The 22276-nt window shown below is 45.3% G+C and overlaps 1 protein-coding gene across 1 annotated transcript; it reads right to left on the bottom strand.

Annotated features, from left to right (window-relative positions):
- Positions 1–5741: 5741 nt before the first annotated feature.
- Positions 5742–20594, bottom strand: AMMECR1L (AMMECR1 like). Its single transcript, XM_068968737.1, has 7 exons — positions 20485–20594; positions 12720–13164; positions 10374–10484; positions 9957–10071; positions 9238–9328; positions 7594–7690; positions 5742–5983 (listed from the first exon to the last, which is right to left on the bottom strand). The coding sequence occupies exons 2-7, from the start codon at positions 13124–13126 to the stop codon at positions 5872–5874; spliced, it is 933 nt and encodes a 310-aa protein (XP_068824838.1). The 5' UTR covers positions 13127–13164; positions 20485–20594; the 3' UTR covers positions 5742–5871.
- Positions 20595–22276: the final 1682 nt, after the last annotated feature.

Genomic DNA, 22276 nt, shown 5'->3' with positions numbered 1-22276 from the left:
CACGCTGTCGGAAGCGGAAGCTCTTTCCGGTCGCCGCCACGGAAGGGGCGTGTTCTTGGAGACGGGGCGGGGCCCCACTGGAGGTGGGCGGGCCGCGATGGGTAGGCGAGACAACAGCGGGGTGGGCGGGGCCAAGGGACCTAGAGGCCTCGGGCGCAAGCGGGGAGGGGCCAGAACGGTGGGGTCTTGCAGGTCTCCGGAAGTGCCGCGACGGGGTGGCGTATCCTGCGGCCGCGGCAGGAGAAAACCGTCACTTTCTTCAACAGTAGGTCCTTCGCCGCGAGTCGTAGGGACTGCTCAGTTGGCATTTCTGAGCCTCAGCTATCTCACCTGTGAAGTGTGGATGAGGATACCGCTTTCCAGGGCGCAGGGGAAGGATTGGATGGGATGCAGGAACGCGCAGACCGACCCAAGGATCTCTAGTTGATGGGAAGCTGGGTAGGTGACTCTGAAAACATTCAGTGTAATTCCTCCAATGCCTCAAAGCATTTAAAATGTTTGATTTGTAGTGGATTTTTTCCAATACTTCTGAACATGGAATAGTGGATAGTGATATTGAGAAGCCTGTTGGAACATTTGGGTGATACTTAGAGTAAGTAAGCAAATGAAAAATGATTGTTTCCAACTTGAGAGAAAACAGATGGTTGTACAATGCAGGAAATAACCATAGTGCACTGCTTGGCTCAGGAATGAACCATCTATAAGTATATAAACTGTTCACAAAAAATGAAGATATTACCAGACAAGGGTATGCATCTGTATTCCTTTAATTTATAATTCCTTTAAATTATAATTTATAAAAGTTAATTTGCCTTGTGTATGTGTTTCCAAAAGAAATGTATCAGGTGAATTAATGGTAGGTCATATAGTGCTGGCAGAGCTTATTACTGCTTCAAAGTGCTTTCCTACACAGTTCATTAGAGCTGCAGGCCAATGCCCAGAGGAGTCTGGGAACATGCCCCAGCTGGGTATGGGATAGTCTTTGAGCTCAGTGTAGGCCCCCTTCTCCCATCTATCCATCCAACAGGCTTTTGCAGAGCACCTACCTACTACTTAACTGGACCTTAAGATTTGCTGGCCCCAGTATTAGCCACATACCTAACACACAGCAGGAAGAGAAGGCAACAGAAGAGAGAACAGCAAATAATCCACACTGATATTTCACAGGCTGTTTTGCCCACATTTTCATTCTGGAAACCATTATAAACACGTAAGTGCAAGGCCCTGAATTTAAAAAGATGAATCAGTCCTAGAGCCGTACCCAAGAGGAGCTCACTAGGAGTAGCTGATGGAAGGTCTGGACTTAACTTCCATTGTAAAAGACAGCAACAGAAGATACAGAGAAAGAGATCATTAAGTTCCTCAAGAGCTACTATGGTTCTTTGTACTGTATTGGCTCAGAGTCAAATTCTTCAACCAGCCCAGTGAGTGCCTTTCAAAGGCAGATATTCAAGCCAAGGTCACAGACTAGATTTATCTGGAAGCAGATTTAGAGCAGACTTGGAGCACCTCCTCCATCCTTACAAGAACTCTGATTTCTGACCACATGGTTAACATTTCTCACAACAGGTTAAAATGGCAAATTTTATGTTATATGTGAGTCCATGGGGTCAGAGAGTCAGATGTGACTAACACTTCTATATTTTACTACCACAAAAAAAAACAAAAAAAAAGACATGGATTTCCATGCTGTTTAACTACAGGTGGTATTATAAATATGAAATACTACTCTGGAACCGTAACTTCTCTTGAAGGAACAAAGTTCCTCTCACTCCGGAGTTCTTATCCCAGTCTGTTTAATCAGTTGTAATCTATTTCCAAAATCATCATCTAATCCTGATAATGTACACCTGTGGCCAAGTATCAGGGTTTTGGATCTGGGTATCTTAAAAAAAAAATTACATCCATGCAAATAATTTCAGCCAAAGACTAACAATATCAGTATATGAATGTAAAGTTTGAAGTTATTCCTTGCTATTTTCTCCAAACACATCTTATGCTTTCTGGGCTATCCAAAACTAAGAAATATTTTCCTTTAGGTCAGACCACACAATGTCCCAGGGTCACTGCTGAGTTAGTTAACCTCATGAATTATCTTAAATTTGAGCATTTCCCCACGACCCCCTTTCAGGTTGTAGCTTTCTGGGAAAGGTCAGCTTCATTGGGAAGTCTAAGAACTATGAATCTTAGTTCAGAAAATTTGGCTCTTAAAAAACCAGTGGTACTGCTAGCAACCACAAAAAAATTTAAAAATGAAAGGTTATTGGAGATCAACACCATACAAAAACATGCAGTCTGAATAAATATGATCTGGTTGGCTATCTCTAAATAATGACTATTCAAAAATAACTATTACTACTATCTACTATTCAAAAAAAAAAAAAGACGAGACAAAGAACAATTTTTACCCATTATGATTTATTCTCTACAATACTTTGTTAAAGAGTTCAATGATTTGCACTCAGAAGTTATATAGCCAAGAGGCAACCAAGTGTAATACAAAGAATTGGTCTAAAGTCTTTGCACTGAAGGCCATACAAAGTCTCTTGCTTCAGGGAAGTAAGAATGAAAATAAACAAAAAGAACAAATAGCTCCCTAGGTTCCAGAATCTCAATAGAAAATAACATCAACAATTAGTGAAATTGTAGGTGTTAACATACCATGGAAAACAGATCTTGTGCAAATATTAAAATTAACACCCAGGACTTCTGTATAGATGATTTTTTTATTATAAACAATAAAATATATGTAATGTCTGAACTACAAACCTTTCGTGTTGAAATGGTCTTTAACATGAGTTGCTTTAATGTTATGAAGCGAAAAAGTTTAAGAACCTCACAGTGGAAACAATCCAACACTGATAAACTCTAGTGATCAAAGACATTCTCTTTTAATGAAGACCAAGGACAATTCGAAATCACAGAATGTCCCAGCTGTGGGTATTATGAGACAAGCCAACTTTCCAGACCGAAAGGCACTCACAGCTAGGGATGAAACGAACTCCGAACCAAACCAGCCACAGTGGGCTGGTCCCTTAAAAACGGTGGTTACTGTTCAGCTTGAGCAGTCCAAGGACAAAGGAAACACTGAGCAGAAAACATTCCTTCTCTTTAAACCTACCACTCACACCACATACACTGGCCACCCTCATCACTGCTCTGGTCAAGCAACATGGAAGGCAGGTCAGTTCCAGTTCGGAGTTGTCATTTCCCTACGCAAAGCTGCCATATGGATGATCCAGACTTAGTATTTTTCCTGAGAGCCACCTGCCACACGTCTTCATAAGGTAACCGTGACCATTTATTTCCAGACCACTTTCTGACTAGGCTCCGTTCAGGACAGACACTGAGTGCCATTCCTCACAGGGCCAAACAGCTTTCCTTGGTCGACTCCTGAGTCCTCTTACTAACGTCAGAGGAACCCGAGCATCTCCATGGCTGGACTCGGATGGGAGCATAAGGGAATGTGCGGGGAGTAAGGCTTCTTCACTCCAAAAACCACTGAGCCCACTTCAGTGTGGTTCTGGGCTTAAGCCCGATTCTTGTGCACTGATTTTTTTCCCCCATTTTCCTGGGGTTTTAAATTTTCTGTTTTTTTCTTAAATGGCAGGTTTCCTACCCCACCCTCACTAAAATTAAAAAAAAATACTATACACTGGGAAAGACAAATAGGGCAACATTTCTACAAGAAACAATAGGCTTGAAAGAGCATGGCACTGTAAATGTTTGCATGACCAGTCTCACTGAGCGTGCTCAGGGGTGAAAGTTTAGCACCATTTTTTTTGCTTTTTTTAAACTTTAGAAATTAAACACAACTTTTAACATAGAAGACTTGAACAGTAATGAGTGTAGCCCTATGTACCAATACTGTTGTACAAATTGGAGGTGGGTGGTTTAGTCCAGAGCTGACCACCCTGACATCAATCCATGGCACCTAAAAGTAACCGTCGTCACATTTGTTTGTAACAAGACATTTATTATTCTCAGCAGCAGGAAATCATGAAACAACTCCTTCATCTTCAGAAGCCTGTTTTCATTAACACTGCGAGGGAACGGTGGCAGGATGTGGGAGTGCGCCCAGCAGCAAGATGGTGCTGGAGCCTGGCCCGCACACCTGGACATCAGCCCACACTTCCCTTGCACATTCCACATCCTTAACAGCAGCAGAGGATGGTGCCAAACACACTGCTCACCCTAACCCATCTCTTCAAGAAACAGGGCCTAGAAAAGCATGTGTGTCATTCCTTAGACTGGTGTCCCTGCTCCCCCCGCCCCCTGCTCCTGGCAGAAGAAAACTCAAAAGATCTTTTGACTTGAATATCTGCCCATTTCGGGAAGCCACACCACTACCACATAAACATTAAAAATAAATTAAATCAAAACATTGTGTTCACTGGGTTGACACCCAATCCACTTTAGAGTTCTCTAAGCATACTGTTGGAAACCAGTGTATCACCTGTAGGGTCTTGTCTTCCAACTGGCCACCTCTTCCTGTGAATCATTTCAGCAGTGCCTCTGTGACAATGTTCTCAAAACATCTTCCAAATTCCCAACTTCTATGAACTGTGCCACCATATAAGCGAAGAATAGGCAAGAGGGAGAAACTTGCTGACAGCTATTTGGAATCAGCAAGAATGGGAAAGGGGAATATGCCACATGAAGGTATGAATGACCTAAAATAAAATAAGCTATTTGGAACTCTGCCGCAGTGGGGTGAAGTTTTCCCAGCGTGTTAGGCAAGATAAAGATTCACCTTGTTTAATTACACAGCTTTGTTCTAAAGTCCCCATAAAGGACCTGAAACATTAACAGTTTTCCCACTTCTACAGGCAAACTAGAAAAAGGAACTCCTCTGCTTAAAGGTCTCTCAGGATGTTTGCCTGAAAAGAAAAACAGCTTGGAGACCCTGGATTCTCTGCTATGACGACGTATCCTTCTAAAACCCTACCCAAGTGCTTGTTGGAACGTCTCTGAGAACCTAGATCCAGCTATAGGCACTGCTACCAGTAGAGGAGTGAGGTAGCCAGGTGGTAAGGAAGAGGTCTCTCCCTTGACACTGCGTGCAGTGATGCCATCAGGACCTCCCGCAGGCATCCCAGTCCATCCTCAGCAGGCCAAACCACAGAGCTCGGTTCAATACCAGAAGACTCGATGCAGAAAGAGTGCCAGAAAAATCCAACTGAGAGTGGGATGAGAATTAGAACCTTCGAGGCTAACTGAGCAATGAGATCTGCAACGCCATCCAAAGGGCTTCTGATCTTGAGGTGGGTCTCTGTCCAGGAGCCACAGAGGACTCATGGTGCCCACGTTCGACCCTAACATGGCGTCCGCTTATGAAGCATGGAGGTTGTGATCAACTCTCGGTACGCAATAAACTGCAAGTTTAAAAAAAGGAATTTAAAACAACCTAAAAATGTTTCTTGTTGGTCTCCGTTGCCCAGACTGCCAGGGGAATACACCTACTTGATCTGGGGAGGCTGCAGGTGTGTGTGGGGTAAGCCTTCATGGACCATCAGTTCCAGCTTCCACTGTGTGTCCGACACACAGGCAGCAAATCAGCAGCGGCACCTGCACGCCAAAGTCTTCTGAGCCCACACGGAATTCTCACTAGGCATGGAGGAGCCCCAATCCAACGGAACCCCGTATTGAGGAAAGGCTGAGATAAGGCTTGGGCCCTCAAGTTCTGTTTCATTCAATATAAGCCCCCCCCTCCCACCTCAGTCAGTTGGAGGCAGACTTGGCAACGGAAGCTAGCATCATAAAATGGTGCAGTAATAGAAGTAACTGGACCAGGAAGAGGAGGCATCTGCTCCAATGATGTCATAGCCATTGGTGGCCACGGGGGGGTGGGACTGGTCATGCAGCCGTGTGTCAGGAGTAATGATTGTAGAGGGGCGGGGCATGAAGAGTGCCATTCTGGAAACAATGCTGTCGAGAAGCTATATATTCTGCATAACTGATTGTCACCTTCTCACTTCGGTACCTGTGTAAGGAAACAGGAAAGGGTGTTAGGAACCCCAAATACTTCATTTTAAAATCACGCAGCAGAGTAAACCAAAAGCTTATTCCACATTTTCAAAGAATAAAATGGAAGACCAAGAGCAATCTTACTTACAGAAAATGAAAGACAGCACAAGAAAACAGTGTTGTTATTACAAATGAACAAGATGAAAAAGCACAGTCACAGTCCACCCCTGAGAATGTGTTTTCTGCACATCCCACCTTTAAACACTTCATATGCTTATCATTAGGCTGCTCTTAAGCAATCTGCTACTAGGGTCTGGATGAAGAATTTCAAGGTCAAATTATATGGGTGGCAGACGGGAAGATGGCTGCACCAATGCCCAGTGTAAAATGCGTTATCTATTTCAGGTTAAAATGTGATAAATTTGACAGAAATGCAACTTCAACTTGCAGAAAAGCAACAAACAAGTTATTTATAACTAAAAGGGGCACAGATACCTAATTCTGGGTCAAATTCTGATGAAGCAGGTTAAAAGGTCCTGGGTCTTACTTCCCAGATGAATGTGCCGTATCATATACCACAGGGTCATCAGAACAGAATTCATAGCACTTTGGCCTTGCTCTAAAAAGAGCCATGAGTCAGGATGCAAAGCATGGGGTGTTACAAACCTATGGAGCCTACTACAGACCACAGGAGCTGGGTGTGACAATCCTTACCCAGAGCCATCTCTTTCCCTCTGTAATCACTCCTCCACTGCAAGGTGATTATTCCTGAATTTTGACAGGGAAATGGCTGTTCAAATAAATTATAATAATAATGATAATAATAATGCTTTGTATTTGAAGATTTTTCTTTTTTGGAATCCAAAGCATTTCAAAAACATGGGGTTATCTTCCAAATAGACCTGTGAGGTTACTACATGATTATTCAGCATTTTACAGATGAAGAGGCCAACAGAGGCCCACACAAACCCACAGAAGCTACACCTCTCAGGATTTCCACTTTCAATAGGGATGGGAAGAGAACTGACATCTACTGACCACCTACAATGCTGCCTGGCCCCAGACTAGAATTTCTGCATACATTACCTTACCACACTCTAGAACAACCCCAAGGCAGGCTTTTTTTTTTTTCTGCTCAGAGAGGCCCAAGTCACACAGCTGGAAGTGGTGGAGCTGGGATTTAGGGTCCAGTTCATGCAGATTTTACAACAGCCCCCCCCATAGATGTATTTGCTCCTAACAGGCAGAGGCGATTCCTTGTTACTAGTCCATCACCACGCCACCTGACTGCATGTGGTGACTGCAGCTGACCCAGGACTTCTGTTATTCTCCTGCGTTCAGCCTTCCCACTCAGCCTCCCAACAAGTGGGTCTGGCAAAGACACCCACAATTGTTTAGCAGCTACTCTGCCCCAACTATGCCATCAGCGGAGCTGCGGACACGCCCAGGATGCTGGGGAGTCTCTGCTTCGCTGCCACTGCTTCCTCAGAGCTTCAACCTCACATACACTTCTTTGGTTTGGAGACATTAGCAAGGAACATTTTTCTGTTCCCCTGTCTATCAAAAGTATCTTCCATCTAACCCAAACTAAGTTAAAATGACAAGGAAAATGAGACAGTGGCTTACCTGGTGAGTTTGATGGTTTTTCTGAATTCACTGGTAATTGGAGCCTTAAAGCCACCTTTCCTGAGCAAGGAATCTATCGTCTGGATCTGATCCCAGTCTGAGGAGAAGACAGGCACACAGAGGTCAGTGTGCAGTGACACCAAACCAGGCAGGCAGTGCCCTAACACAGCGACAGGAGGGCAGCAGCCGGGCCCGCTGGGGGCAGGGTGGGCTGGGCGCGGCCCCCACGCCCTGGCAGTCCAAGGAGAGCCTGAGACGTGCGAGGATGCCCAGCACACACCGTCAGTGGCCTTCCCCTTCTGAGTCTACCCTGTCAGGTATGATCGCAGGACAACCATCTGGGAGCAAATACGGCCCCTACTTGGCTGGCCTGGAACTGTAACCAGGGCTGCTCTGGAGAGGGGAGAGCGCATATTCTGCAGCCTGCAGACCTTCATGTGGCCTTGCTGCATTCTGATGATTTCTAGGAGTCGCTTTCTACTACAGAGACTTGACAGCAGGACCGAAGCTATTCCCTTAGGAAGGATGAGAAAGTTGTTTGCACATCTACTGCTGTGTTCTTCTAGAAAGATTTTCACCATATACAACCAAATATATCAAATTGAAAACCAAACAGAATTCCATAAATCACTGCAGCAAGTGCCTTGATTTTAATTTTCCCAATCAGTTTTCAAATAGCAAAAGTGTTTGATTATTTACCTAAATTATCATCACACATCACTACTAGGAAATATTCCTGGTCCATCTCCTTGGACAGAAAGGCCAGATTTATGACCTCAAAGAGGTGGCTAAAAGGCTTCCTCCTTTTTAAGCCATATCCCCACTGCTTTCCATGACGGGAACCAACAAGGCAATCCCTCTCCACATAATCAGTTCACTGATATACTGAACTCAGTATTTTTCTCTATTTCAGTTTCATACCTAACTGCTAAGTCACTTTAGTCGTGTCCGACCCTGTTCTACCTCATAGACGGCAGCCCACCAGGCTCCGCAGTCCCTGGGATTCTCCAGGCAAGAACACTGGAGTGGGCTGCCATTTCCTTCTCCAGTGCATGAAAGTCAAAAGTGAAAGTGAAGTTGCTCAGTCGTGCCCGACTCTTAGCGACCCCATGGACTGCAGCCCACCAGGCTCCTTAGTCCATGGGATTTTCCAGGCAAGAGTACTGGAGTGGGTTGCCACTGCCTTCTCCGATCATACCTAACTACTAGATATTATTTTTTTAAAAAGGACTAGTTCCAAGAAAGAAAGAAAATTGGGTTGTACGCTGCAGAATGCATAAGCACCATTATAAGGTATTCTCCTAAATGTTCTTTTAAAGAGAAAACCTGCCCAACCCACTTCCTACCTTTAGTGTGCCACTGTAGGAGCTACTGAGTTCTTTTTTCCTACAACTACCACTGCAGTTCTGGGCCCAAGAAACACTACTACTCATTGAAAGTAAGTGAAACAGAGACCTGAGAAGTATTTACCCCTTTTCTTTCCCAGCTCTTTTGGGGAGTTTCTTATTCTGTAAGAATCTGATGGATATGGGGAGAAAGCACGCCACTCATACGCAGTTGCACTGGACTGAAAGGCAGCACAGTCCACTCTCCTGCCCTCTACCTGAAAACTGCGAAGGGTATCACTCCATTCGTCTAACTCACCTTGTTCCTTTGCAACCTCAGGTAAGTAAGTGGCTGTACGTTTGACGCCTTTTTCATTGATGAATTCAATTCGAATCCCATGGACCCCAACCTACAAAAACACACAACCAATAAATGCCATTTACTTACTCTAACGGAACTTCAATTATCCTCATGTAAATTGACACTGTCCTCTGACCAGCTTGACCCAGGGCTGAGAAAAGGGGAGCCTCATGCTTTTCACGACTGACTCTCTCTCAGGCATAGAAGCCAAAGAAACTGCTGCTTCAGGGAAAGGGAGAGTCTATGTGCAGCCACCTCTCTGAGACTATGGAGGCTGCATAATCAATTCTCTCAATAATGCATCCAATAATCGTGAATATTCCACCTTTAATATTCAAGAACAGGCTACAGGATTTGATCAGGGCTCCTGACTTTTCACATGTGGCTCCAACATTTATTCAAGGGCTTACCAAGAAGAATCAGGAATGTTCTCCTTTATCCCATTATTTACTAGACATGGGGAAAGGACACAGGAGAGAGCAGACTGGTAAGAAAGGGGTTTCTTTCTGCTCCTAATATCGAAGTATCTTTTCTGTCACCCAGGTTGCCTACAACTGCCTCTGACCTCAGCTCTCACATGCTTATACCCTTGCTCAATGAAGGAGATTCATTACCATGTACTAACCCGAACCCAAATGCAACGAGAGATGCAGAGTTCCAAATGCGGCTGTTCTCACCTCCCAGTCCAGGTAATCACTGGCATCCTCAAAGTTAGTAAGGAGGGAGACAGAGCAGAAAAGTTTAGGCAGCTCCTCTCGGGTCAGGGGGGGAAATCGGCTGTCCTTAAGTGCACTGGAGGGGACAGAAAACATAAGTGAGGCTGCTCCGGAATCGGGAGCCAACATCATGAGCCTGAAAGTTTACGGCTCTTGAGCTCTGCAGAAAACATTCACTACCCATCAACACGAACATGATAAAAACAACCCGATGCTACTGTCTGTCTATACTTGAACTGCTAAGTGACTCACCAGATTAAAGCCCCCACAGCTCCTGACTATCAAAAAGAAACACTCAAGCTTTACCACTCGGAAGAAACAGGCAGTTATTTTCAAATTTTGCAAATAATCTACCCATCTCACGTGTGGTGTCATTACCTGGTTAGCGTGTATTCCCTGAGTCCTGAATGAAGATTCATGGCTGAGAAGGTCCCAATGCAGCCACGAAGCCGCTTGTCCCGCCCTGTCTTCCACGTCACAAAGAGTGGACTGAAAGAGCAAGCACGCAGCAATCAGAGAAGAAAACCTTGGTTTTATCCCTGTCCGCCTGTTCTTCCCCAACACGACTGTTCTCTGATGTGGGCTGTCTGGAAGGCTGCGGCCTCCGGGCGCCGTGCGGCCCCGAGGTGGAGATGGAGAGGAAGTGGCCATGAGGCAGAGAGAGAGGCTCCTGCAGCCCCTGCTCTCAGCTCCGCTCCACTCCGCATGGACGCACTGCTTCCTTCCTCCTCTCTCAGGACCCTTTCTTCTAGTTCTCCACATCTTCCTCCTCCTGTTTACCCTCTTTCTCTGTGTCTATGTCTCCCAGTCCCATCCTTCCTGAAGACATACTAGCCTGCACATCTTCTCCCCTCAACCCCACACTGCACCCATCATTATTTCCGTCTCTTCTGTTTACAGATTCCAGAAGAAAAAAGGCTCCCCGAGAAAGTTTATTCTGCGGACTTCCCTGGTGGTTATCAATACACCAGGCAGCGCAGGGGTTATGGGTTCAACCCTACATGCAACAAGCCTGCCTGTCACAACTACTGAGCCAGAGCACCACAACCAGAGTCTGTTCACCGCACAAAATACCTGGATGATGCAATGATGATCCCATGCGCCTCAACTAAGACCCAACGCAGCCAAATAAATAAGTATTTTAAAAAGAAGGCTTATTCTGGGATTTTCCTAGTGTTCCAGTGGCTAAGAATCTGTGTTCCAATGCAGTAAAAATGAGTTTGATCCCTAACTGGGACTAAGATCCCACGTGCTGAGGGATAATTAAACCCTGAGCGTCACAACTAGAGAGAATCCCATGGGCTGCAACTAAGATCCAATGCAGTCAAAAATAAATAATTCTTTTTTTTTATTTAATAGCTTATTTTCAGCAGAAGTTACCACTTTCTAGGCCAAAGTCATGCGGCATTAGGCTACATCAGATAGACAGTAATAGATATTCAGACACAGGTTACGGGACTGCCTTCTCTTCCCAAAATTCTTCCATGTTCCTATGCCTTTACCTCTTAAGATTCTTGAGTTAACACTGCTAAAAAGCAACTTACATCTTTAAAGTTACCTTAGATCATTATTACAAGGCAAGATCTCCCACCTACCCATCTTTTCCTTTCAGTAAAACACCTGAACAGCACCAGCCAAAGTTAATGTTCCAAAACCTACTCAAAAACCCTTCCAGTTCCACTGTCCCCACAGCATACAAAGCTGTGGTCACCACCTACTCTCCACAGTCTGTGTCCTGCTCCTGCAAGGGACACACCTGACTACACTCAGATCAAGGCTCCGACTCTCCATCTACTTAGTTAGCGTTTCTCTGTCCACAGACGTCACGTGGGAATACTTCCCTAAAAAGCGAGCACATTGTCTCATTTCCTCTCCTCTGACACAATCACAGACTAACTTCCCCTCTATCTGCCCAGACAGCGTGAGGCACACCCTGCTTAGCTTTTGTGTGTGATCTGTCAACTCAAGTCTGCTGAGAGCAGGGACTATTTCTCCATGCCTGTCTATTCCCAACCCAATCCTCAGTATGTCACTAACAGTTCTCAGTCAGTGAATCCTCTAAAAGCGCCTCCTAAAAAAATAAAAAAAGCAGCACTGCTCTTTAAATGCACCTCGAAGCTGCCTCCAATTCTGAGAAAGAAAGCCTTAGCATGCTTTTCTTCATCTGACTTCACCCTTGACATACACATATTCCTTATTTAAGTCACTAACACCTCACGGGAACTTGGGACAGTCTTGAACTAAAAGCATCAAAACAAATTCTGACATTCTTGGTGGGGTGCTGGCAGCCCCACGGGACTGACAGTTAAGTGATGGGACTCTTGAATGAGCTCCTCATCACCAGCCTGGCCCTCAGACACTGGTAGTTGACTCGGATTTCAGCAATGCCTGGGTCCACAATGGTGTGGTGGTGTGACTTCTCCACATGAAGGTCTGAATGACCTACTCACTGTCATATGGAACCAAAAGACAGTCAAAATCAAAACCCTCCTGATTCCCAGAATGTAACTAACGACAAGCCAACAACTCCTTCAAATGTGGCCTAGTAGCCACTTTCGATATTCTGGATATTGTTTGGATATTTTTCATCATTCTTTTCCCATTAACCCTTGCCTAAACCATGTTAAAGCTTTTTATAAGTAGACGACTCTTGCAAGAAAATGACCCCAGAAAGCGGGTGCCATGCCTTTCTCACTGTCCCCAGCGCACGACTGCTTTACTCACTAGGGGTCATTGGTGAATCTGGGAAGTCGTGGCTGCGGGAAGCCGTAGAGGTGACAGTAGAGGACGTCGAAGCAGTAGCAGCACATCTCTGCGGTCACCACCAGATTCTTGGTGGTGTTGGCAGTTCCATTGGGCCGGGGGAGAGGGCTCAGCGCTCCCGATGCGGGGTTCATTCGTGTGATGGGAGAGTTTCCAGGTCCCAGAGTTAAGTCCGACACATTCTCCCGACCACTGCTGCCATCCACATGCTGGTGGTTTTGAAGAGGTCCTGAACTAGAGCCGGGGACAGTTGTGGACTGGTTCCCGTGACTGTGCGTTCCACTTCCAGATAACTTAGGCTTCTTGACCCCACAACAACCTGCTGCCAGCTTGGGCTCAAGTGGAGGAACACAACGTCTTTTTCCCATCCTGATTCAGTGCTTGAGGTCTGGAATGCTGCAGAACCCTAATCCAAAAGAGAACATCCAAGCATTAATTCAATGGTTAGTTAGAAGAACACAAAAATCAAAGAGAAAGGGTCTACATGGAAGGGGTAGGAGTCATCGAGTTCTTTCTCACACAGGTCACATTGCTCACAAAGGGTGTCAGAACAGTGGGCTGGAAAAGCCTGCATTCCACACCAGGGACACCCAACCGTTACCTGAGGGGAAGCTATTTTTCACTTTCCATAAAGGTTATGACCATCATGAATGGAGGCAGGCCAAAAACAGCTCCCTCTTGCCCAGGCCTCCTCGGGCAGAAAGAAGGGTAGAGTGGCAGCCAGTCTGCAGGCGAATGGGGTCTTTTCGAGACTGACTGAAAGACTGCACCTGACCTGACAGGCTCTTCATCAGGATGCTTTCTCTACATTTTTACAGGCTCCAAATTGAACCACTCTGTTTCTAAAGAGTCCCAGAGGAACTTGCATGTTTTCCTTGTTAACCACATCCTTTCTGCATTTTCCTCATCACCAACCTCAACTTAGCTACGTGACTTTAGCTCCAGACCTCTGTGAGGATGAAGAGCAGCCGCTGCTCTGGCGAGAGTGCGCTAACACAAGGCACCCGCGCACCTTTCTGTCCTCACAGCGATCCTGTGGTCTTACTCATTTTCTTTAGTTCACCTCTGAACGTACTCCAATTTCTACACTTCTATACTTTCAAGACCCCATTCAAAAAAAACTACAACCAAGCAGAAACCTTTATTCACACAAATGATCCAAGCTTCAGTCCTTTTGTGAGGTAGCCATTTCTGCCCTGTCACAGCAAGGCAGAGATGCAAAGCTATCAGTCTGACAAAATGTGGCATCAGATGGGCCAGGAAACCAGAGTTCCAGCTGATAAAGGGGAGGAAGGAATCTTTTTCCATTAAATTCGTTTTCTTAAGAAGCCCAAGGTAAAGATATATAGCTGTAACATGACCGAGATCCTTTCTGATATCTATGTCAATAATTGAGACTCATGAAAATAGATCCTAGTTATTTCGATGTTGATAATACCAAAGTTTATAAAATCCTGCTAACTTGAGAAAAATGTACTTTGTGTTTTTTCACATATCACTACATGTTGGTTTTTTTCTTAAGGGCTTCCCTGATGGCTCAGACAGTAAAGCATCTGCCTGGAATGCGGGAGACGGGTTCGATCCCTGGGTTGGGAAGATCCCCTGGAGAAGGCAATGGCACCCCACTCCAGTACTCTTGCCTGGAAAATGCCATGGACTGAGGAGCCTGGTAGGCTACAGTCCATGGGGTCGCAAAGAGTCGGACACAACTTGGTGACTTCACTTTCACTTTTCACTTAGTTTTAGCCTCCTACTCAATATATATATACATAATTTTCATCTAAAATTTTCTCTGTAATTTGAACACGCAGCACACAATTGCCTTTTTAGGCACTACTCTACTGTATTGTATAGTATTTTGGTTGTAATGTGTACAATCTTTTAAATAAAATTAGATATGTACTTACCCATTTCCAATGCCATTATTTCTACAAACACAACTTCTCACTTTAGATTGAATGAGATACAAAAATTTCACAAATGGTGCTTTTGTTTCTGATATATCCCGATCCCTAACAAAATACACATTTTGTGTTTAGGACAATTCTTCGAAAGAAAGTTGTCTCTAGCAGAGGAGTAACAGTTTGAACATTTCAATGTCTAGCTTGCAACAGGCTTCTTTTTAAGAAAGCCTCATGCATGTGATACATTAAAACCGCCAATGAATAGACTGTTTCTGAGTGTGGATATCACTGTCTTCTTCAGACTGTTAAGAAAAGGAGCAGGAGGTCCTGGTTAAAAATGCTGCCTCCAGACTCAAATGGCCTGGGTTCAAATGTGATTCCTCCAGGATTAACCTCTCTATGCCTCAGTTTCTGCAAACTGGGAATAACAATAGTGCTTGCTTCATGGGGCTGTTAGGAGACTTGAGCTTAATCTATGGGAAGTGCTTCCATGCACTTTCTGGCATAAAGTTAGCTGCTCTTATCATCTGGGCTCTCCTCTGACTGCTCCCCCCAGAGGTGGAGACTCTGGGAAGGCTAGAACTTTGCTGCACACTCAAGGCTTAGAGCACAAAACAGATGCTCTTTAAACAGGATTTCACTTAATCCTCAGAACCACCCAGCAAGGATGATATTGCCATCATTTTACAAAGGAGGACACTTAGGTTTAATAAGAAACTCTGCCACTCAGGATTTGGACCACAATCTATCTGCCAGACTACAAGGCTTGGGTCTTCCCACCAAGCCACAAACAACGACGAAGCTGCCAATAATATCCACTGGATTCAGTCCCTTTGCTAGGGGCGTGATTGAAAAAAAAAAAAAATCAAGGGAATACTAAAAACTAGAAGAATAGCTTGCAAAATTTTGCCAACAAAAATGGAGCCGAGGGAAGCGCACTTCCCTGGTGGACCAGTGGTTAAGAATCCACCTTCCAATTCAGGGGATACAGGTTCGACCCGTAGTTGGGGAACTAAAATTCCCACGTGCCACAGAGCAACTAAGCTTGTGCACTGCAACTACTGAGCCTGCAGGCTTCAGAGCCCGTGCTCTGCAACAAGAGAAGCCCTCCCACACCACAACCAGAGAACCCCCTAGAGATGCAACGAAGACCCAGTGCAGCCAAAATAATTTTAAAAAAAAAAAGGAGAAGCAGGGGAAAAAAATCAAAACCTAAGCCCAAAGCTCTGCCACCACCCTGACAATGACCAGTACCCCTGCCACAGTCGCCTGAGTCCACAAGGAACGTCACTGTCCTCTGAGCTCTTACTTGACTGTCCTCCTTGGTGTAACTGTAGGCAGAGGGTTCAGGGCATGTGTTCATCCAAGCAGAGGGACCTTCTCTTGAGAGCTAGATCTTTAACAGCACCAATAGGGCCCCGAGGCTCTGCCTCTAGAGTCCCAGCGTTCAAAGAAGCAAACAGAAGGGATGAAATAACAGTAAGTTAAAAAAAGAAATCCTTCTTCATTCTCCTTACACCATAGGCCGCTTGAAGAAGAGAGAAATGTCATGAGATAGTGGTAACTCAGGTGTTCCCCCAAAGGTGCGATCCGCTCTCTGATGGGTGAAACACCCTGTAACAGAGCCGAGGGTTTTCAAACCATGCCAAGGCAGGTGAGGTCAAGCTTAGGAAGATTCTGCCTACACCAGTGGCCCCCAATCTTTCTGGCCCAGGGACTGGTTTCAGGACAATTCAAGCACATTTATTGTGCACTTTATTTTTAATCTAATGCCACTGCTGATCTGACAGGAGGTAGTGGTCCGAGCCCTGTAGCTGGAGACCCCTGGCTTACCCATAATGCACAACCACCGCTCCGTCTGGGGGCATACCGAGAGATTACATTTAGCAATCCCCCCACACCATCCGCAACTGTGATTTGTAATCAACAGAGCCAACCCAAACCTTGTGGATCCTCAGGACCAAGTTTTCTCTGGAGGCCACTGAACAAACAATTCAATCAATATTCTCAATTAGTGACTAAAGGCAGAGTTAGAGACTTTCTGCATCAAAAGTATATTAGAAGGCATTTCTTTAACATTTATTCCATAAAACTTAAATCTATAGAAAACTTCAAACATAAAGTAAAAGAGTATAATGAACTCAATACTCAGCTGTAATAATTTTCAACAAAGGGCCAAACTTATTTCATCCACAGCCTACTTACTCCATCTCTCTCACCCTACTGAATTATTTAAGGTTTGTTTTTTAAACGGGCCAACATTTTACTTATCTGTCAGCGTAAAGCAAATATTAACTAAACAGTACAGACTGTGAAGGTGCTGGTAATGAGTACTTTTATTTACATAGCAACCACTACCTATCAATTCCATCAGGTTTCCCTCTTGAGACACTCCTAACCCAACTCCAACAAAGTGGGCATCTCACCACAACTAAGTGTCCCAGACCCGGCTCCCAGGACTGTCCCACAATGACAAAAGACATACTTGATTCTCCAACGGCTCTGTTTCTGAGGGCACAGTGTAAGATTCCTCAGATTAATTTCAATGCAATAGACTAACCTGCTGTGACCGACTGAAAATACCCCCCATGGCATACATATTCTACCTCTCTTAGAAAACTATGCTTTTGTTCTCAGCCTTCCCCCAACTTCATAAAAACCACCAGCAATGGTCACAGGAGTAACTGAATGGCTACTGTCAAGTGGGTTCATCTGAAGTAACTGGAATCAGGTAAAAACCTTTATAAACACATATACCACAAAGACCCTTCTGGAGCCTTCAGTTGGCTAAACTCAAGGCCATTTTAAGGGCCTATAATAGTGATGTCATTTTCCTATACTCCGTCTACTTTAGAACGAACAATGAGAACAAGCTAGTTAAAACTGGATTTCTACCAGATGGAGACAATACCCATACTTCCACAAAGAGCTGGAGGAAATAACAGGAGTCACTGTTTTACCTCTTAAGGCCTCCTAACCTAGCAAGTGTCCAATGAAATTGTTCTCAGTGTTGAAAGTCACCATGCCCTTTATCTGACACACAGTGCTCAAGGGATCCTGACCCTCAAGAGGGTCCAAAACAAAGGCACCTTTGCAGCCTGAGGGGAAGGTGAGTGGCGTACAAAGCCACCTGAATTCCAGCCAGCAATGAACTCCCCAGTACCTTTAGTCACAGAAACTAGGCTGCATTTCTGGGCTTTTTCCCACAACAGTTAACCCAGTGTCCTGCATATGGTACACAAACCAACAATCTTATTTGCAGATCTCCCAGCAACTTCATTTAAGTTAGCCTTTCTAATAAAACGAGTATTTATGGCACAGCCTGATCTTTACTCTGTTCCACCGCGAGGGGCTGACTGTTGAGTGTGTCAGAAGCTGAAGGTGCCGACATACAAGTATCTACTCATATCAACAATGTCAATTCTACTCGGCCCAAACCAAGGAGTGGTTTAATTCATAGCAAAATGGATAGCTAATGTGGACCATTCATTCTAAAAATCAGGTCAAATATCCCCTTCACTAACTTCATTCTAAAAATCAGGTCAAACACCCCCTACACTAACTTCGTGGTTTGGTTTATGCCGGTAGCTGTTCTCTGCCAAATCATAGCAGTTGGTCAGTCCCAGGCTTGGCCTCAGGGGCTGCTTACCTGTAGGTTGCTCAAGGCTTTCCTTCCAAACGACGTGCCTAGTTCCTAAACTGCATGTGACAAGAACTTGCCTCCTTTTTTCAAATGATGGAGTACTTTAAGAGCATAATTTGTCGGGAAGGCAATTTACAATTTCAGAAGTTAATGGAAATGATGTGTGATAAACTGCTTATATTTATAAACAAGAATGTGGAGACCAGTGCTGAGGGGAGGGTGTGACGGCATCCTGACAGACATGGCTGGCTGGGCAGGAGGGCCTTTTTCCCTCACTGGGGGTCCCTTCCAAGGCTCCAAAGTCCACTGAAAACAACAAGCTGATGCCTTCCCAGGGCAGCTCCCATCCTCAGAGGACAGAGTCCAGACTTTGGAGTAGTCATCTAGGCTCAAATCCCAAATCTGATTTAGCAGGTACAGGCTATGCAGACTCAGGCAGGCTGTCCGTCTCTGTGGATCTAGGCTCCTGCTACCACAGAGGGTTTATCTGTGAGCATTCTTTGAGTAAGACATGAAAAACATCTAGCTGATCTTTGGCACAGAACTACTATTTATTAAAGCGTCTGCTATTACTATTAATATGGGGTTATTATTCTAATGACCTTGATGTTTTTCCTCTTTGGAGACTCATACTTCTAATAAGTCATCCATTGATCTTTTCATTGTGAGATGCCAGGAAGTATAAGGAATATTGGGCTGACAGCTGTGCACAGTTCTATTCTATAAAAGTCCTCTGTTAAGTTTGAAGCCATATAACAAAAAGAAACTAAATTTGCTAAATACACTACTATTACAGAAATCTTGATATATATTGAGTACATTAGAACTACCGAGACAAAATAGTTAGATTTCCAATAACCAATAGTACTTTTCTAGATAAAAATATCTAGAAAGGCTAGGAGGTAGGAAAAAAAATAGGTTCACCTTTGGAAGACAAGTTTCAAAACAGCTATTCAGGGGCATGACCTTTTAACAACAACAACAAAAAACAGACTTGGGAGGTAGGAAAAAGGCAAAAAAAAAAAAAGGGGGGGGCGGTCTCTGCATTTTCTTCTGTTATTATTAGTGTCCAGATGTCTATTCAAACCAATTTTATACAGAAGGGAACAGACTGCAGTTTCCTTTGTGACACAGAAGTGAAATGAAATTCAATTTAATAATTATTTGAGTAGTGAAATGGCACGTAAACTATATTCTGGCCTACTTAAGGAACTATTCCAAGAAATAGTCAGATGAAAGACCCACAAAATATTCTGGACATTATTTCAAATAATCATCTCTGTATTTCTGAAACCCGGTCACACACACACACACATCTGAAACATCTGCTGTGTAAAAGTTTTCCCTGCGAAAACCAGATCTCCCTATACAACTGCTTTTTAAATTTACAGATCTAGAAAAGCACACAATACTACACACCTTCGTGTGAACTTAGCGTAAGGAAAAACATGAATATAAGAAATCAAATGTTTTGTTTCCTTTTTAGATCCCCTCCCTTAACTGTGTGAGCTATGGCAGGATGCCAGATCTTTCTGGGCCTCAGTTCTTTCATTTGTAAAATGAAAATATTTGTCCCCTGCCTTCCTCACAGAGAGACTGTGAGGCTCCAATAAGATATGAAGCATTCTGAAAAACTTTTTTACAAGTGTTTGCATACCATCAGAGGGGACCCAGCAGTAATAAAAAAATTTCCCAGAACTCTGTTTACATGTAGAATTTTAGTTTTTACGAAAACAGTATCACCCTAGCAGATTTAGGGCAAAATGTTCCAAAATTCTCTGAAAATTATAACCATGTGGAAGACATCTGATAATTGACCTTGACAGAAACTGTATTAACCTGAGTTATGATCTTTGTCTTTAAAGAGTAATTTGGGAAGGGGCGGGAGGCAAACCTTTATGTAACCCAAGGGTAAGTGTAATGCTACAAAACCATCTAAGTCACTCTAATAGGATTATGGAAAATAAACTTGTTTTTTTACCAATTAAAATTATTTTAAAAGCGAGCAAGTGGAAGTGGAAGGATTCATCACGTTTAGGACACTCATGTAAGTAGAAAAACAGAAATGAACAAAGTAAACATATATTCTAGTCCAAGCCCAGGCCTAAAGCCAAAAAAAAAAAGACAAAAAGTAAAAGCAACACAATTCCATTCTAAGTATGTCCAAGGTAATACTCACTGAAAGCAGAAAGTTTGTGTTGTCAGGGGAACAGCTATAACAGAGGAGGGGAACTATTTTGTCTCTGAAATGAACTTTCTTCCTTCTGATTCCATTCCTTCTTCCTGTACCTAAGATGGAAATGCAGGTGCAGTGAGTGAGCAAAACCAAGGCAGTGAGGAGGTAAGAGATGGTTTCTGAAAGGAGTACAACAGAGTAATTTCTAGGAAGGAAAAAAAGCTAAGGAACAGGTTTTCCTTAATTCAAAACATTTCAAAATCTAAATATAAGGTGGCAAGGGCAGCCCCCTGCATTAAATCACCTCATTCCTGACGTCAACACCAAGAAGGGAGGACAAGGAAGATTAAAGGTTTTATTGAACCTGAACATGAAACACACATTAAAACTTCCTCCACCACTAATTTAGATCAAAAGTTGCTCTCAGGCCAAGATACACCATCCCAAGGCTCTCTACTGCTTTCAGACTACAAACAAGATTTCCAAATCCTCTGCAAACAGGGTGCTGAAGGATTACTGGACAGCATGTCAGGGTCCCGAGGACAGGCCACCTTGTTATCCCAGGTGGAGATGATAACTGTTGGTAACAGTCAGTCATCATTACTCTTAGGCTGGCATAAGTCTCTCCATAGTCTCTTCACCAACTCTCCCCACCCCCCCCCCCTAGTAGATATGAGTTATTCCCAAAGATGTAAACAGGAGACTCCAGGCCCCACCCACTCTATCCAAGGAGAGGGCAGTGAAAGAGGATAGGCCCAGAGGGACAAGGGTGAGAGAGTGTGGCAACGTGAGGAGTTCAGATCAGGACAGGGAACAGAGGAGGGCAAGTAATGAAGGGCAAAATCCACAGCCTGGGAAGGAGGGAGGAATAAAACCCACAGAGTATCAGGAGAGATGATGGAAATAGGGGCTTTGGGTGGATAAGGAAGGACAGAATGAAAGTGGGGTTTAAAAAAAACACAACAGATTAATGAAAGGCGGGAGCGTGCGTATTAGAGAGTTTAGCAAAGAAAGGGCGAGATACAGGGGGGAAAGGAGAGACCAGAGCGGGAGGGGCCAAGAAGGGCAGAGAGAAAGGTAAAAGGTAAGGAAAAGGTGATGGAAGGAAAGCGCGGGGCGCTAAGAGGAGTCGGGAGACGACCCAGCGACGGGTAGGGCAGCTGAGGCCGAGCCGCGGGGGTGGAATCCAGACGCCAAGCGGGGGAGGGGGCGGCGGGACTGGCGGGGGGGGGGGGGCAAGGGCCGCCAGGCGGCGCCGGAGACCACCAAACTTTACACGACCCGAGACTGTTTCCAGGAGGGAGTGGAGAAAAGAGTGGGAGCCTCGCCTGGCCTCGCCCGGCCTCTCCTCGCGGCCCGGGGCAGGGGCGTCCGCCCACCCCCTCCCCGGCGCGTCTCCCGACCCGCCCGCCCCCCGGTGGGCACACGCGGCCCGCAGGCCCAGCCCGCCGCCTCCGTCCCCGGCCGCTCGGGAGCCCCTCCCCACGCTGCCCCGGGACCCTCGCCCCGAACCCGGGGGGCCCGCTCCTCGGCCCCTCCAGTCGCCGCGGAGTGAGGAGGCCCGGAGGGCTCGGGGGCAGAGCGAGAGAGGGCGGCCCGGCGGGGCGGGGGAAGAGGGCGCGGCGCGGACCGAGTTTCCCACCTTTCCTCCTGGCCCAGACGTAGCCGGGGCAGACGGGACCTCTCGCGCTCTGCCTCCTCCTCCTGCTTCATGGAGCCATGCGCCTGGGTGGGGGCTCCCGAGAGAAGCGGGCCGCGGGCGGGCCGGACGCGCGGCGCGGACGGGGCGGGGCCA

Source organism: Capricornis sumatraensis, chromosome 3, assembly GCF_032405125.1.
Source record: "Capricornis sumatraensis isolate serow.1 chromosome 3, serow.2, whole genome shotgun sequence".
Lineage (NCBI taxonomy): Eukaryota > Metazoa > Chordata > Mammalia > Artiodactyla > Bovidae > Capricornis > Capricornis sumatraensis.
This window is presented reverse-complemented; position numbering and strand designations above follow the sequence as displayed.